Raw genomic sequence first — 19,164 nt, 5'->3', positions numbered from 1 at the left:
TGGATGGCTTGTGTTTTTTAATCCAGTCAGCCAATCTATGTCTCTTCAGTGGGGAATTCAAGCCATTAACATTTATTGAGATAATTGATAAGTGTGGTAGTATTCTATTCATCTTATTTGGTGAGTGTTCATTGCTTAGTTTTATCTTTTGCATCAGTGTGGAGGTTAGGTTCTGTCCTTTAATTTCTGAGTTCTTACTTTGCTGCTGATCCCTTGTGGTGGTCAGTGTGTAGAACAGGTTGAAGTATTTCCTGTTAAAGCTCGTCTTGTTGTGGCGAATTTCCTCAATGTTTGTATATCCGTAAATGATTTGATTTCTCCATTAATTTTTAAGCTTAGCTTAGCAGGGTACAGAATTCTGGTTGTAAATTGTTCTGTTTAAGTAGATTAAAGGTAGATGACCATTGTCTTCTTGCTTGGAAAGTTTCATAGAGAAGTCTGCAGTCACTCTGATGGATTTGCCCCTGTAGGTTAACTGGAGCTTACTCCTGTCAGCTTGCAGAATCTTTTCTTTTGTCTTGACTTTGGACAGCTTCATCACAATGTGTCTTGGAGAAGCTCGGTTAGAGTTGATGCGACCTGGTGTCCGATAGCCCTCTGAAAGCAGTGTGTCAGAATCTTTGGTGATATTTGGGAAATTTTCTTTTATAATATTCTCTAGTATGGCTTCCATTCCTCTGGGGCATTCTTCTTCCCCTTCTGGAATTCCTATAACTCGTATGTTGGAATGCTTCATAAAGTCCCATAATTCTTACAGTGAACGTTCTGCTTTCTCTCTCTTCTTTTCTGCCTCTTTTACTATCTGAGTTATCTCAAGAACTTTGTCTTCTACCTCTGAAATTCTTTCTTCTGCATGGTCTAACCTGTTGCTGATACTTTCCATTGCATCTTTAAGTTCCCTAATTGACTGTTTCAGTTCCTTCAGCTCTGCTATATCCTTTTTATAGTCTTCATATCGTTCATCTCTTATTTGATTCTGTTTTTGGATTTCCTTTTGGTTATTTTCCACTTTATTAGCAGTTTCCTTCATTGTTTCCATCATTTCTTTCATTGTTTTCAACATGTGTATTCTAAATTCCCTTTCTGTAATTCCTAACATTTCTGTATAGGTGGAATCATCTGCAGTAGCTACCTCATGGTCCCTTGGTGGGGTTGTTCTGGACTGATTCTTCATGTTGCCTGGAGTTTTCTGCTGATTCTTCCTCATGAGTGATTTCTTTTATCTGTTTCCTTGCCCTCATTTTCCTTTCACTTCCTCTTGCCCTTTAAGTCTCGTGCCTGTAGACTAAGGGTTACAGGACCAGAAGGGTGAGAAGGTTGTAGAGCAAGAAAGGGATGAAAGAAAGGAGGACTGAGTGAAAAGAAAAAATATAGAGAGAGAAAGGAGAGGGGGTGGGTAAAAGGAATATTGACAAAAAGAAGAGAGGCACAGAAATAGGGAGACAGAGCAATATAGGTGTACAGTAGGGTACTTTGACACAACCTTAAAAAAAAACCACCTTCTGGGGGTGCCCAGTTGGGTGGTTCCCTTGAGGTCAGCAGCTCTCTGCTAACCTGATCAGACACAGTACCCCACCTCTACCAAGTAGAGCAGAAAGACAAAAATGCTATAAATCAAACCAAACCAAGCAAACAGAAAACTTTATTGGATAAAATTGGGTGAAAAACCAAATAATAGCGGTAGAAACAGTAGCAAAATGAAGTTCTAGTTATTAAAAAAGGCAGCAATGGGAAATTATAATTAAACTAGAAAAATTGAGAAAGAAAAAACATCTGTACAGAAAAGGTTGAAATTAAAAAACAAAACAACATCAACAACATCAAAATAAACAAAAAAACAACCAAACCAAAAAGAAAAAAAAAAAAAGAAACAAAAACAAAACACAACCAAAAACAAAGCAGTATGTATATGTTGTTGAATATTGTCTGGGCAACACGTGGTCTTCTGGGGTATGAGATGTTAATCACAGTTCTGATACCACAGGAGGCTGCTGATTTCTCAAACCCCAGCAGGTAGACACCCTAAATCTCTCTTCAGCCCACTTAAAAGGCACTTTGAACTTGTAAACTTGCTGAGCAGAAGCCTTCCCAGGAAAGTGCTTGTCGCTGGAATCACTGCTGAAGTGGCTATCCACTTACTCAGTGTGCCAAAACCGGTCTCACTCTGCCCCTGAGGGTTAGGGCTGCAAGGCGGCTCAGACCCCACCCTTAGGCTACTTGGTGCTGGGTTACCAGCTCCCACCCGATTCTAGCTCTGCGACCCTGAGGGCGGAGCTTGCCGGGGCAGATCGCTCACAATGGCTCCCTGTGACCCACAGCCAAACACTATTAGCTCCGTCTGGCTCAGCGGCTCAGACTGGGCCCCTAGACAACGGTCAAAGTTCTCTGCATTCCCGCTTAGTCTCTCCCCAAGGCAGCTCAACTGAGCACCAAGTCCAAAGACACCAAAACAGTTCACAGGTAAGGCCCTTCTGGTTTGCATTCTCACTGCTACTAAACTTACAGTTGCGGGCGGGTTTAGACTGATTGAACACACGTGACCACTTGGCGGTTTTCCACTGTTTTAGTCCTCCTCTTGGGGTCCAGAAGTCTCTCACTGACTCTATGTATCCTCACAGGGGTGATGATAGGCAGATCCCACTAGCCAGAGATGCCTGGCGTCCTATCTCCCTGGACTCACGGTGCCCACATGCAAGGAAGCTGTTACTCGGCGGCCATCTAGCTCTCCTCCTCCCTCTGTATCCTTTCTTACAGTAGCATAACATTACTTTCCACAGCAGAACCATTATCCAACTAATCCCCATTGTTCAACATCTAGGGTTTTTTTCTTGTATCTGTTTTTACTAACACTACTGGAACACTGGAAAAATAGTATTGCCTGAAATTGAAAATCTGGATGACATATTCTTTAGAGGGAAAAATTGATGAGATAAACAAGTTGAGTTCGATTAGGGCAAAGTGTCCACACCCAAAGGTCTTGAAGTGTCCTGAAAAGCTGAGTTTGAAGAATTAGCTTTGTGGTGAGAGATGGATCTGGACATACTTGAGTTTCCCCAGGAAGACTACAGAGGGGCAACAGGCTTTTAAAAGCTTTCTGTTCTGAAAAGCTTCAGAACAGAGGCTGTAGAAGATTAAATGGTATTGTGGGGTTAACAGGTTAGGTTGCTGTAGCTCCACACTGTGGCAAAACCCCACAAAGACAAAAGCAAAAAATAGCCCCGTGTAGGCGTAGTACAAAAAACACTGCGTTTTAGAAGCGAAGATTTTAGGTTATATTACATATACATTATCAGTAGAATTTTTGTGATGAAAATAAAATATAAAATTTTAAAAAGCTGTACTTCTTATTTGAAGCATGTATATGTTTATTTTTATTTGTGGTTTACTTTGGTATATTTGCTTCTTGCTTTGGTTTTGAAGCTTAAAGAAAATCGTGCAAAATTTGTTCAAATCATTTCCTTTCTAAGTATTAAAGCAGCAATCTTAAGAATTTCATAGTAATGCTTTAGTTATTTAAAACTATGTAAGCAATGTAATACTTAAGCAACTTAAGCAATGTAAGTTGAACTACACACATATATCTGCCTCCTTGGACTATGGTCTAATGTCATATATAGCTAAAATTATGAACAAACTAAAATTTATCCCTAAGATTAGAGATAGTAGATATTTTGGTATACAGCCATAAAAGGAGAAGGAAACTTGTACTGTCATTTATTTCACCTTATAAAGTTCAAGTATGTGGACCACATATTTTTCTGCTATTGGCATGACAGACAAATTTGACAAATGTTATTTCCAAGATTCTGCAGATAGGGAAGGTGCTTCTAAATTTTTCCCAATATTAACCAATTCCTGTGTTGGGAAATTCTTCCTCAGTCTAACCTAAAACTTGATTGATTCTATTTATATTATGTTTACACAGAGCTAAGAAAATGCCTTCAAAGAGTTTATTTTGTCTACATTTAACCTCATAGATACCCACACAAGATGTGTATGTGTCAACACACACACCTATACATATTTCAAATTATCGCCCCACTTGCCTATATTATATATTATGGCTTTTGTCTTTGCTAATATTCCTTTTAATAGTATTGCAGTCTTATGTGAAGACATAAGAAATTATTTTCACAATCAGACTTTCTAATATTCAGAAAAGTGCCTTGTAGCCCAGACCATTGCTGGCAGAAGGTGCTGACCATAGCTGAAGTCTGGATGCCATTAGGTACCTCCTGGAAGGTACCAGAAACATATTAGTGTTTCAAATGGCAAGTTGGATGCTTTTTTACATATTCAGTGAACTTTGCTTTGCATTATAAATGGTAGAAGGCCAGGAATAATTTCTATGCAAGTCATGGTAATCTTTATCTACACAAGACACACTCCTGTAAAATTAAAGTTCTGCTCAAATAACCTTTCTTTTGAGTGATGATTCACAAGAGAAAGGAGTTTTACTTTTAAATTAACTAGCCCCGTCCATTCAGTAGCTGTGAAAATTCATCTTTTTTTTTTAATATTTTGCAGTATTATTTGTCTTTCAGAGATAAACAGAGAGAAAGAAAGAGGAAGAGAGAAAAAATAGAGAGAGAGAGAAGGGAAGAAGGAGAGAGAGAGCAAGGAAGAGACTTTAGAAACAAAAGGCCTGATGGAATCTTTAATAACCTCCCCAGACAGGAACACAGCACTTAGCAAGCACCCATGTGCACACCCAGGCTTCAGTATGCCATGTGCTAAGCATCAGTGTTTTTATTAAATAATTACAATAATCCTGCAAGGTAACGTTATTATAGAAATCACTTAATAAAGATAAATCAACAGTTTTCGGTGCCAATTGAAGATTTTGACATAAACTGGTACATGTTTGATTTCTGAAACAAACTCCCCTAATGTCTATGAGTATATACATGTATATTACACACTTTCCAAATTAGATGTCTCCCTGTGGCTTATGATTTCTTGCATTTTACAACATCCCTCTGAGGTAGGAAAATAGGCAAGCATTCCTGCTGCTGTGCTGAAACTGTAGAGGAGAACAGACAGGGACGTGTTGGGTGGCTTTCCTACAATTACATAAACGGTAGTGTGATTACTGGAAATTGCATTTAGGTCCTCTGACTTGCTGCAGCCTGTATTTCTGAGCACTAAAGACATTTTCATAAATTAAATGCAAAGAGGCTAGGTTAATGAGACCAAAGAGATAAATTCTAAAATTGTTACCTTTTGTGGTTTTTAAATCTCCGTATGTTTCAAATAGAGTTGTTTATTTTTTTAATTAATTTTATTTCTGTTAATACTCTCTAACCCTTAAAATTAAATAAGTATGAATGATATTATATGAATATGATTCACTGTTAACTGACTTCTTTGCCAGTTTTTGTCATTATAAACATACTAATGTAACCATATTAATTCCAAGGTTGTGAAGTGATTTTTGGTAAAGTATTATGTGGACAATTCAGATGTGATACTACAGCAATTATTGGTTTATTTTTTACAGTCACAATATGGAGTGTCAGTTTCTCCCAAGCCTGAACTACCTCTTTTTTACACTCCTATTGATCGAGTGGACATTAGTGTGAAAATGGCCGGATTGAAGTTTATAAATCCTTTTGGTCTGGCTAGTGCAACTCCAGCTACCAGCACATCAATGATTCGAAGGGCTTTTGAAGCCGGATGGGGTTTTGCCCTGACCAAAACTTTCTCTCTTGATAAGGTAAGAAAATGTTTTTGAAATAGTGTTTAAATGTCTATCGTGTGTTTTAATTAAGACATAAATATGATGGAAAGTTTTGTTTGACCAATCATAGTAGCTGTTAAACTATTTGACAAGACATCGTTACACATTTGTCTTTAGTTTCCTTCCATTCCTTCCTCCCATGGAAAGAGGGGGAGGCATACATTTCTCATTTTGTATCATCTAGAAAGCATCAAAAATGCAAATAGTCCAGAAGAGACTGGTGATTCTTACTTTGACATGGTTAATAGTTTTGTGATTTCTGGATGTGCATGAATGAGGACTTATGCCTCAGTTCAAAGTTGGGATCCAATTCACATGAAAAAGAATCTCTCGGTGTAATTCTTTTGTTCTTTAATAAGATTCTTCATTAATTTCTTAATACAGAAACTTTCCTCAAAAACACACACCCTGAGTTTCATTTTGACATTATTATAACTTTGTACTCACACCAGAAGTGGGCATTCTATACTGAGTAAAAAATAAACTACATATAAAGGTTGAAATTTATTCTTTAAAGCACACAAAGCCCATAAATGCATGTGTTTGAAGTAGGAGGCACTAGAAGGCTATATCCTTAGATGGTCTGAAACAGAAAAGAGCAGCAGTTTCCCATTTTTAGAGCATATATTGATAAAATTATAAATGCAAAACTTGTCCATGTATTTAGTACTCACTGGTAGTTAGTAATAATTAATGTATAAGAATGTGTGAATCTAGTGACTAAGGAAAGAGTATCATTATTTGAATCAGCCGTATCCTTAGGCAAAGAAAATAATAGAGAACAAACATGCCCCATTAAACACATCTCTCCTTCTTTCTCCTCTTACTAGGATCAATAGCTGGCATTATTATGGCTAAAACATTAAGGCTGTCTTATTCTGACAGCTCTACAAGATGTTATGTCTAAGTGTGGTCAAAAAATCTAGAGAATCCTCAAAAGTTAGATAAAACTGCACAAAAAAATACTTCATAAATATTCTTAAATATCGAGAATTTTCTTTACCAAATAAATTGGCTGAATATTTAGAAATACTCCTATTAAACAAAGTATAAGAATGAACAGAATATATTGCATTCAGCTTTTGAATATCATGAATCAATCATTTACAACCCTGTGGAATATTGGTAGTATATTTGTCTTTGTTTCAATTCATCCTTTAAGAATTACTGGGAAGCTGTAATCGAACATTTAATCTATTGAGGAAAAGTGAGCCTTGGCATTTACTGACTATATTAGTCATGCTACGTAAAAATATATATGCATACGTGTATGTGTGTGTTTGTGTACAGAAATAGGTGGCTAATTGGGTACAAGTGAAGTATCATAGCAAAGAACCTGCTTTGAATTTGGGATGATTTCTTTGCTTGCAGCAATTGAATTCTGATTAATCAGAGACATCAGTCTTTTACTACGGTGGTGACATGCATTGATTTGTGATGCTGCATCTTTCAGTAACCTAGGAGCAGTTGGCTTTATTAAGAAATACATGTGGAAGCTAACTTCCTTCTAAACTTCCAATTTGAATTTAATCTATCTATTTAGAATTCTGTGATGCTGGTTCAAAAGGGGAGTTATGAACAAATGCAAATTAAATTTGGCACATGAAACATAACGATGTGGGGCTTTTAGGAAGACCTATGTTACTTCCTTTTATGGTGGGTAAAACAAAATTTGGTGCAGATGATTTCAAGCATATTTGTACAGATTGCAATGGCAAAAATAATGATGCCACTTATATAATACTGTTTTCAGAAATGATTATTTTTCCATAAATGATTTTATAGAATAGTCTGTTTGCCTCAAAGAGATCCACATTTTTTTTGTTTGTTTTCTTATATGGTCCCCTGATTAGTGATTAAACTTGTAGTGAATATTTGAGTCTCGTGAGCTGCTTTCTATTTTCTCGTATTGATAAAATGTTGTCGTATACAACTCAGTAGTAGGAACACATGTTTTTCCCACAGCCTTTTACTAACTATGTCTATTACAATATTATATGTGCTATGCTATGCATTTGTGTGACATTATAGCGTATCAATTTAGATTAGCCTTATTATAATTTATTATGGCAATCAAGAATCTATTTAAAATGTATTAAAATTCAGAATCTTGACATTTGAAATTTGGATGCTCTTAATATGACAGAGGTTATTCTATGGAGTTTTGTTATCATATGAAATATTAATATTTCACAATACAGTTTTGATGAAGTACAATTTTCCCAGCCTGCATATAATAAAGAAATTAAATGCTTACCAGGGGAGTTCAGTAAAAATTAGAGCCCTGCCTGAACATCTGCTAGAAATTTTATTATCCTGTCCTACCAACAGTGTGGTCCCTCGTCGTTTTTCTGGATTGACAGCCGAATATTGCACTGATTTCTGCAGCAAATCTGTTTAGGTGAACTTTGTTTCCCTTTTTTTATATATTTTTGGGGAGTTCAGAACATGCTTTTGATTTTCATCCTATTTTTTTTTTTTTATACTTTTGACATTTGTAGATGCCAGATTGAGGTCTAGTGTGCTGTGGCACTGATGGACCACTGACTCACACTGAAATGCCAGCTGATATCTCAGTAAACAGAAATATTATTATTCTTTACTGTGCAGTCTATATAAAAGCCGTACGTGGTTTCCTTAAGGAGGCAAGTGATCAGATTTTTAATGTCAAATATAAAAGGATCTGTTTCTTTTTGTGTTAAGTAACATCAAAGATAGCTTTTATTAACTATATCCTTCCTCCCCACATCAGTCTTTTCAAGAATGTCCCAAAATAACTACGTTGCTTCTCCAGAGAGGCTTTTATTTATAAAGATGGTACATTATATTTAAAATATAATTATATGAATTTAGTTTTTATTTAAATATATATTGGCTTCAGTTTAAATTTTAAAAGATGGGATAGAAATTGATCTATCAAGCTTGATTAAAACTAAATTATCATAACAAAATGTGCTCTGTTTAACTGGGAGTATTAGAAATGATTTGGACTTCAGATAAAATAAGCCCCTTGATCTGTGCTCATATTATATTGACAGAATATAGATAAAAACATTTTGTTTTAATTAATCATCTCCATAAATTTCATCCTCTTGGAGAGCTACATGTTAACATAGTGCAAATCTCTAACATCTAATTGAAAGTTGGGTATATCTTTGTCAGTACACAGATAAATAAAGTAAGAAGTTTTTATTGCTATCCTGAATCCAGTCCAAATGTAACCAACAGTTTATTTCATTTATAAGATGCGTATGTGTGTATAATATACCTATATAAACTTGAATGCTTTGAATGAATACATTTTGTTTTAATAAGTATTAGGTTATTAGGTAAATAGGTAAATATATAATGGCTCTCCATCAACATAAAATGCTAATAACTGAAAACTGAAACTATGTAAGATTCTTCTATTTTTTTCAATCAAAGTATTGATTGTAGCTGTTTCTGTAAATCATTGTCTTATACTGCATAGCAGTGTTTACGAAGAGTTTGATAAATATTTCATAAATATTTGTTAGATAAATGAATAAATGGATTTTTTGGTAACAGCATATTGAGTTTTTTTTTTCCCCCTCAGCCATATGAACAGACAGTTAACATATAAAACAATCAATCGATGGTTTTGAGTATTGATCTCAATTAAAGAAGTAAAGGGCACTTTAAAATTTTTCATATCCTCTGTTCCCATCTACATGGATCTGTACACATCTAAAAATGAAAATGCCAGTGGAATTTCTAAAGGCATAGATTGTGTTTTCAGACTTAGGTTGTTGAATAAGCCTTTAAAATGTAGAGAATTTTTAAGAAAACAGAGTAAGTGCCACACAGTATTAAGAAGGGACATGGTCACCTGTCGCAGCTTTCTAAGCTCAGTGTCAGAAGTCCTGTTTAGAAGGGTGTTTTCATTGACTCCAAATCAGCCTTCTCGCAAGTTCCACTGTTGTTTTGTACATAATTTTCTGCCCTCTGATACCATCATGGAATAATCAGAGTAGCTAATGTTAAAACATTATTTAATTTTAAAATACAGAGTTGTTGTCCCCAACCCCATCCAAAGCAAATAATACCCTTAGATAAAGACTAACAAATATGGAGAGACAGCGTACTGTGGAGAAGAGAATTTTGGCCTCAGAGATTCAGTCTGGCTCAGCTTTCCAAGCTCATTGTCTCCATCCAACCCTGCTTCTAAGTCACCATCTTGGACATGTAGTTTAACAATGTAGGTCATTGTTGTGGTTATTATTTTTCATGTTATAAAATATTTATGGAGTGTTTAGAATATAGGTAATGATTTCCATAACTTATATCACTTAATCTTCACAAAATCCCTATAAGACAGATAATGTTTGTTTTTCATATGAAGTTCTAGTCTGAGAAAGCTATAAACACTGCCCCTGCCCAGTATTTAAAACAATAATCGTGTATTGGTCACAATCATGTAGATTGGCAATGTGGGCCAGACTCATATGATGGTTCTTCTGTTTAACATAGTGTCTGCTGGCCTGAGTCATGCATTTTCATTCAGTTGGTGGGATATCTGGAGACTGGCAGATGTCCTCACTAACTTCCCTGTAGCGTTAAGTGTGGTTGCTATAAACGGTGAGATGGCAAAGCCCTTCTCTCTGTCTCTTCATAGTTTCTCTTGCCTTATGGTGTGTTTCCTCATCAAGAAGGCTAGTTTAGGCTTATTTACAAGGGAGCAGTATCCCATGAGAACGAGACTGGAAGCTGAAAGACCTCTTGAGACAAAGATGCCAAAGTTACAAAGCAAGTTAGAAGATTAGCTTATGTTCCAGAAGTCGGTAAATGACATGCATTGTTTACGAGAAGAAATGCAAAATCGTGTTACAACTTGACACCAACTTGACATTTTAACTTGGATGTATAGAAGATAAATAATTTGTCTATTTCATAAAATTTCTGATAAATAGAAGCTGAACCCAAGTAACTTCATAGGCATCTGGACATGATGCAGATCACAAGACCATAAACATTGAGCCTAATGCCATTATTTGATGACATGTGAGGTGGCCTGGAAAGGGATGGATGCACATTGCACATGAGAAGGATGTGAATTACCAGGACCAGAGAGTAAATTAGGACTGTTTCCAAGGATGGCTGCAGTAATTCTTCCATGCTGTGTACATGACTCTTTGTGATGTGATTTGTTCTTCTCATCAATAACAAATGACATTTAAGGACCACAGTTGATAGTTTCCTTCAGAAAAAAGGATACATGGAGGGCCTATAGAAATCACTTATCCATAGTGATATTGGAAATCAATTTGGCACATGTTTTCAGGGCCCCTTATTCCAGGGATGGAGGATATTGCATGATTAGGGTCCAGTTCTACACTCTGCTTTGCACTCCCTGGAAGTGGTTTCCTAACTCATAGTTCCCATCTCCTATAAGCTCTGTGCTCTGTGCCATTGAATTCTCTCCTCTGACGTGTGTGTGACCCTTGTTGTTATTGACTGATTACTTGTGTTCCTTTTGGCCAATGACCAGTAATGGCCCATGTAGGGAGCTGAGTAGTTTTCTCAGCCAGTTCCTGCCCATAGAAAGTGAAATCATCCTATTCCTCTCTTATTTTGAATTGTCCCTTTTATTCTTAACTCATGGTGATGCCCTCATGCAACTTTCTTAAATTCTTTTTTAATCTATCAGGGTTGACTCCATGCCCCAAAGCCACACCCATCATTCTTTTTCAATCTGGGATGTGTCTTGCTGCTGTGGCACAATGCTTGTAAGAATGTAAGAATCCCTGCTGTCTACCTGAGGGAACCTACGAGGACTTGCCTTCAGTCCTTCTAAAGTCCTAACAAACTATCTTACTGCAATACTCTTGATGTCATCATTAAGGTACCTCCCTTTATATAAAGAAAAGCTTTATTTCCTAACCCTATGGGTCCTAGGCCCTTTTGATTTGCTCTAAATTTCCTTGAGCCCTTCTCACACTTCTTTGACCTAATTATGCTTGGGTAGAAATACTTAACCAGCCTTACCTGCCTTCTGGCTAGAGATCTCCTCTGTCAGACCCACAAATACATTAAGGGCACTTCCTGTCTTCCGAATTATCACCAGTAACATTCTTGCCAGTTGTTCTGTTACTTCATAACACAGGCTGCTCTTTTCCCGCCCTACAATCACACATTTCACACCACATTTCAAGCCTCTGTTGACAGTTTGTTCACCATTCTTCCAGCCTTACTAACTGCCTGTGGTCGTTGATTCAAGCCACTGTCTGTTTCACAATGTCAAAGTGAAGGCCGCATGTTTGAAGTTTTGTCATGCTAGCATCATTGATCTATTGCAGCATATCAGACTCCCCCCACTTCAGCCCCCCCCCAAAAAAAACCCATCAACAAGTGGTATTCCCTTGGTTCTGTAGTCTGGCAGTCTGGTCAAGGCTGAACTGGGTTGGCCTTTGCTCCATGGGGTGTTGGCTGTCATCACTGGCAGATTTGCAGTTAATTGACAGAATGCCCAGTGGCTGGCTGGTGGCTGGACTTTGATGGTTTTATTCACGTGCCTATATCCTCAGATGCCATGAGTAGGCCTGTCCATCTCCATAAGGTCTCATCTTTAGAGACTACATGGGGCTTGTTCACAAGATGGCATCGTTCCAAAAAGCACAAGGAAAAATTTCAAGTCCTCTGGAAGCTAAGGGTTAGAAGTCACACAGTATAATTGTCATTGTATTCAGTTGGTTAGAGCAAGTCTCAAAGCCATGTCAGGATGAAAGAGCATGGAAATTGCTTCTTCTACCCAAAGGCCTAAGTTGGCCACATCAGAGTTTTAATTAATGTCTGTTTGGTACAAACCGTGGCTCTTCCCACTATACGATACTTTTTCTCAATGTGTCCTCTCTGGACCTCGTTACTTTACCTAAAGGGAAGCAGTTTAATGGCATCAGTGTTCTGCAGAGACCTGGACTTCAGTCTGAGCAGGTGCACTGAGGGCTTCCTGCCCACTGCTTCAAGCAGAATAGCACCTCTGCTTTTACTTCTATTGAGAAGTAGAAATTACAGAGAAATTTCATAGTAAAAGTTTAGAGAGAGAACAAGAGAATATTTTGATTTAAAGCTTCTGTGACTCCACTGTCATCAGATACCAATTCTCCTATGCTGTTTTTCTTCATCTACACCAGCCAGGCCCCTTTGTAGTCCTTCAGCACGGAAGCTTCCTCCCAGTCTTTGGGCCATTTTGCTTGGGCTTTGCTCTGCCTAGAATCCTCCGCACTCAGGTGGTTACATGACTGGCTCTTGCTTCTCAATCAGTTCACAGACCAAAACTTACTTCCTCCAAGAAGTAACCAGAAGTCAGTCCCTCTGTGCCACATTAACTCCAGTGGTTTCCTTCTTCACTGCACTTGTCATCACATGTAATTGTCTTGCCCTTGGTCATTTATTTGTTTACTTATCTGTTTTTGTTTTAGCCACATGCAACAAGCTCTGTAAGAAGAGGGGCATTATCTTTCTTGCTTCCTACTGCACACCCAATGCCAAGAACAATGTTTGGCAGATAGAAAGGACTCAATGCACACTTGTAAGAAGAATGAATAATTATAGGATTCTAATTTGAACCACAATTCCACATGACAGCTCTTCAGTTACTTGGAGACAGCTCTCATGTCCTATCCATGAGCCTTTTCTTTTTCCTTTCTAAATGGTCCTGTTTTCCTTTTCATAATAAGGTTTGTACACTTTTTTCCATGTAGGTTGTCTGTTCTCCCATTGGATTTCAAGAGACGTGTTTCAATCCACATTATCTTAATATAGAGGAAGTTGTGCCTGCATTTGCAAAAATTGCTGGCATCTATCAACCAGACTATAATTGAGTGATAAGGTTGTCAGGAGTATAAATGCCAAAGATAATATTTAAAGTTGAAAGGTTCACCAGAATGTTATGTAATAACATTTTAGAGCCTGGATGTTTCTCTTTGGATTGCAGTATAGAACATCACAGTTTACTTTTGCAACTCATTTGGGAAGACCATATCAGAAATAAAGATCTGGGATTTTTAAAAAAGATTAAATAAAATGGTTCTACTTTATTATCATTAAGAGGAGTTTCTACATTACATTATAAAAGTCTATGAAACATCACATGAACAGTAATTCAGTGCATTGTTTTCATTGCTAAAAGTTCTAGCCTCATAGTCTGCATATAATTAATTTATAATTATTGTGTAATATTGTTCTCCTGATATTTACATATGTATTCACCAAGGACCTATAATTTCTCAAACAAATTCAATGTAACCTTACCTAGGAAACTTTTAACATGCTAAAATGTCAAGTCAATTTCATGTACTAATAGTTTGTGACCTGTCTAGGTTCTTTCATTATTACTTCAATTTATTTTATTAAAATTTATAAAATGGAGTTATCCTTAAATATAAAGAAGGGGTTTATTAAAAGGCTACAGTTCACGTATGGGAGATACCATCCAAATGTTCACATCCTGACGGTTTAGCAAGATCTTCTATGAAGCAGCCCTTATCTCTTCAACAACAAAAGAATGTGTGTGTTTGTGATTGCACACTCACCTGTGTATATAAATGTTAATACTGAAGCTAAAACTTGCGAGTTAGAATCAATGAACACATTGTTGTCTCTCTTCAGAGTTCTCAATCAATGTCTGTTTGCAGCCATGCTATGTTCGCCAGACTTAGTTTGTTAAATAGAAAATATAAAGTAAGATGTTTCCAAACACAGGTTAATGCATGTATTTCTAATATTAAGTAGACATCCTTTAATTGCAGCCAAAGTAATATTTTTAACCATGAATCAGACTAATCAATTTTCCAATATAATTACATCTTCACCTCTTTCCCGTTTCAGGCTGTGATTTCACACTTGTTAATTAGTTAATCATTTTGGTAGAGTGGACAAGGTGAGACTCAAATGGACTTTTTAATAATACAAATTGACGTGTACAGTTTTGATCTGGGTAGCTGGTAGATGAACCTACCTTGTAATGGAAAATACCTCTTACACGGGTCCTTTTTTTTTTTTTATTTTAAGCAACTGGTGTCAAGGTTAATGGAAAATTCTCATAATTATGGATAATGGAAATTTCCTTAAACCATGGTCTTGCTATCTAAGAAACTGATTTTACCCTCATCCTGTCTCACATATTTCTTTTGCAGATTTTAAATTCAATTAGTCAAAAATCTCCAATATTCTAGTTATGTTTAGATGATCCAGTCTTCTGTTGCAATTAACATGAAATGAATTCCGTCTTCTCCCCTTTGCTTTTGTATTTTCTTTATTGCTTTTATTGGTTTTCACCAAGATTCTAGTCATTACTACATAGGGCTATCTTTTATGCTTCTTTAAAAAAAACTTTAAATATAAAATCATAATTATTTTGCTGTCAGATTTTTATTAAAGTCTTACCCACATTGGCTATTTGTTCCTAGAGTTACTCATTTTACTTTAGTAAAATGGTTGTTCTCTTGGTGACCTTTTTTCTTAAAAGACTAATGGTGCACTAGTATTCAAGTAGCATGATTTCTGAAATAAGGCATCATAAGAAAATAATGTGTCGTGCGGCACTCATAGCTCACTAGAGAGGGCGCTGGCCACATACACTGAGGGTGGTGGGTTCAAACCCGGCCCAGGCCAGCTAAAACAACAATAACACAACAACAACAACAACAACAACAACAAAAATAGCTGGGCGTTGTGGCAGGCACCTATAGTCCTAGCAACTTGGGAGGCTGAGGCAAGAGAATCACGTAAGCCCAAGACTTTGAGGTTGTTGTGAGCTGTGTCACCACGGTACTCTACTCAGGGTGACAGCTTGAGATTCTGTCTCAAAAAAAAAAAAAAGAAAAAATAATGTGTCATTAGCTCAACAAAGCTACTGTATTTTTTAGAAAAATATTCTATCAAACCATCTTTGTACACACAAATTACCTTTCTTACCCTACTTCCTCACTTTCTTCTTTCACTCCAGCTAAGCCCATGGCCCTTCTCATCAGGCTCTACTCATTCATTTGCATGTTTTCCTACAATATCTAATATGTTTGATACAGTTTCTCACTTCTCTCCTACCAAATCCACCTTCTATTAAAGTGAAAATTTGCCAACATGCCATTAAAGTATCATTTAGGGGTACAGTGACAAGATTCGATGTATCCTGGTGTCCTTTCATATGCAGTCTTTTACACACACGCGTGCACGCACACACACATACGCACACATGGTCTTTGCTGTAGAAAACTTAAACTCTAGTTTAGAAAATATGTATACCAAAAGATACAAGGTGACTGAATGCAGACTTTAGGTCACAGGAATTCTTAGACTAAAATGCTACTTACTAAGGAGTATTCTCCTTTCCTTTTCTTTAAAAAGAAAAATGCCTTCACATGTATTCTGTGTCTTTATTCCAGGCAGAAGGGATAACAGGTGAACAGCCAGGGTCATGCGAGTGAGGCATATCTCAAGATTCAATATCATGTTGAATGTAATAGTATACACAGCTGCCAAGACACGGGCAAGGCCTGTTAGGCTAGGAATTTAAATGTGATTGTATAAACAACAGGGAACCTGTTTGGAAGAGGTTTTAAGCAGAGAAATTACAGAATTAAATTTAGCAGTCTGTTAATCATCACTTAGCTGCGATTCACCATTTCAACAATAACTTTCATTTCTCCCTTCTCACAAACTCTCTTTTCTGATAAAACCATTTTAATCATCAGGCTTCTGCTGGCATCATCTATATCTCAATTTTATCATCCTTTTTTCTTAAGAAGACATTTTTTGCTATACAAACAGTAAAAGGCCACTGCTCAGCAAGCCTCGGGGGCTACGTTAACCAACAGTTACTAACTCCCTGCATTCTCTGAACTTCAGTGGGATTTTTCCCAGTTGACGTAAGATAGAATCTATTCTTTATAAGTTCAGTGTTTTTTTTCCACTTTCTTGGATAAATACAATTTTATAACACTACCATATTCTTCTTTCAAAGACATACTTTTCTTCATAGCTCTTTTCTTGTGAGTACTTTCAAACATTCTTCAAAAATACTCCCCATCCCTTGGGAGCTGTCCCCTAAGATTCAAAATGGTTTTTTTGAATCTTTGGTCATAGCTTATCCCCCACACAACTCCTAGGAACCCATTAAGTTCTTTTGCTTCTCTCCACTGAGACCCATTTACCTTTCTGGTCTGTCTATTGAACGGAGCTTAAAGCGACCTTGTATTGCCTTATTATAAATATAGGGCCCTTACCTGGTCCACAGGGAAATCTTACATTACCTTTGTCCTGACAAAACCTAGGAATGCAGGCTCTTGTCTTCCAGCTTTTTCATCTCTTTTAGCTTTGCTTTTGCCAGCAGACAACTCAGACCTTACCCTTTGGCCATATCAAGCAGAGAAGAAAGAAATACTGTGCACGGGATACCCCCCTCCAAAAAGGAAAGGGGAGAAAAAAAATGCAGGGAACATGTATAAAGTTCTCTGTGGTCTTTCTTACACCCCTCACTTTTAGTGTCCTTACTAGAATGAAGGGTACAGGAGTTTCTTAAGCAGACTTTTGTAAGCTGCTTGGCTTGGACATTTCTGCAACAGGGAAATTTTTTATGTGTGTGACTTATTTGAACGCCCCTCAGTAGGATCTGTGTTAAATTTTAATTATTGGCTATATTAACTACATGAAAACACATTATTTTAAAATCATTGAATTCCATATAATTATTCTCATACTGAGATTTTTTTTTTTTTGCCTAGATTTTGTGGGTAACATGTATTGCTGAATGTGGTTGCAGGTTTTAGTCTAAGTCTTCCAAGAAACAGTTGCCAACATAGGATTAAACATGCATGGATTTGATTAGTTAAAGCACCCATGGGAGAAAATGTGGAGGGAGATGCTATTAAAAAAAAAAAGAGAGAGAGAGAGAGAGAGAGAGGGTGGCATCTGTGGCTCAAAGGAGTAAGGCGCTGGCCCCATATGCTGAAGGTGGCAGGTTCAAACCCAGCCGCCAAAAAAAAAAAAAAAAAAACCAAGAGACACTTAAGACAGCAATATAAGGCTGGAGTCAAGTGCCAGAGAGAAGGAAGGAAAACTGAGCATTAGCATCTTAGATAGCTTCTGCACAGCTGTCAGGTAGATCTGTATCTTTCAGTAAAGGGCCTGCTTAGTAACGCTACCTTGCCTGGTTGTGGCTGAGCATGGCTGCAATGAAAATGCAAGGCTGGATTTCTTAGCATGACAGCCAAGGTCCTTACCCACTGTTATGCTCCTGGTAATTGGGATTCTGTGAAGTTGCCACAAGGATATCTGGATCTTCTACAGTGCTCAGTATAAGATAGACAGCGACTTACTATATGGTTTTTAAATGGGTAAGCAAACATTGGTGTTGTATTTAGAAACCTTCTCTTGATCGATATAAAGAGAAATGTGATTGTATAAACAACAGGGAAGCAGAGACAAATGAACTTACACCAAGATTCCCTTGTTAAGGAGTGTAATATGAAAAGAGTAAAGCTTGCACGGATAAAGCTGAAGAGGTAAAATATACTCTTAAAAATTTTAAATTGTGGTTTTCACAATCATGCTGCTTACTTTTGAAGTGTTAAAATTTTCTCCCTTTGTTTTGAAGAAAGTGTTGAGGGTCACCTCTTTGCTAAGTAATGTGACTGTCAGTAAATCACTTCATTTCTCCAAACTTTAACATGTTCACCTGTATAAAACCATCATACTCTGCTTTTCTTACAGCATTCTAATGATGCTCAGATGGAAATAAAAAAAATGATTTATAAATGTAGACTACAATATCAATAAAAGTTATAATTCTTGTTACTACAATCTATATACCCAACTAAAACACTCAAATGTAAATAATGGATTATTAAAGCCTAGAAATCCCCTCTCACCTGCACTGGTGCCCCTCAGGCCCATCACGGCCCCATTGTTTCTCACTGAATTCTATACAAGCCCTTCCTGAAAAAGCCTCGCTGCTTCCACTGTTGCCCCATACTCCAGGCTAACATGGCAGCCAGAGCGATCTCATATATCTTAAATGAGATCAGTATCATGTCTCTACTTTGCTAAATACATTCCAGTGGCTTTCCATAGCTCTTAAAATCCAGAATCCTTGTACAAATCATTTTATCATATGGCTCCTGTCTGCCTTTCTGACCTCATCTCATTACCTTAACTTGGGACCAATTAAGGCCATGAAGGCTTTCTCTAGATTCCTCCAACCTGTGGCCTTTCAATAACTGTTCTTCGTGCCTGGAATTTTCAGGCCCTTATGTTCAAAAAGAAAAAAAGGAAAAAAAAAATGTTACTAATGGCAAAGTTTAAGGAATACAGGGATAACTCTGTTGTCATAAGTAGTTTATATTTATTTAAGTTTATCAGATATCAGAAAATGTGTATAAGGGCCCCCCCACTGTGAAGGGGTGGCT

General features: G+C 37.0%; 1 protein-coding gene across 4 annotated transcripts in view; it reads left to right on the top strand.

Moving 5' to 3' along the window:
- DPYD (dihydropyrimidine dehydrogenase) overlaps positions 1 to 19,164 on the top strand; it is an 883,000-nt gene that overhangs the window by 445,897 nt on the left and 417,939 nt on the right. For all 4 annotated transcript variants that reach the window (XM_053591597.1, XM_053591598.1, XM_053591599.1 and 1 more), the window contains one exon: positions 5,501 to 5,716. In XM_053591597.1, the coding sequence (XP_053447572.1) occupies positions 5,501 to 5,716 (216 nt within the window). The remainder of the gene's footprint in view (positions 1 to 5,500; positions 5,717 to 19,164) is intronic.

Source organism: Nycticebus coucang, chromosome 5, assembly GCF_027406575.1.
Source record: "Nycticebus coucang isolate mNycCou1 chromosome 5, mNycCou1.pri, whole genome shotgun sequence".
NCBI classification, from domain to species: Eukaryota; Metazoa; Chordata; class Mammalia; order Primates; family Lorisidae; genus Nycticebus; species Nycticebus coucang.
Note: the sequence above shows the minus strand (reverse complement) of the source record. Positions and strands in the feature narration are given on the sequence as shown.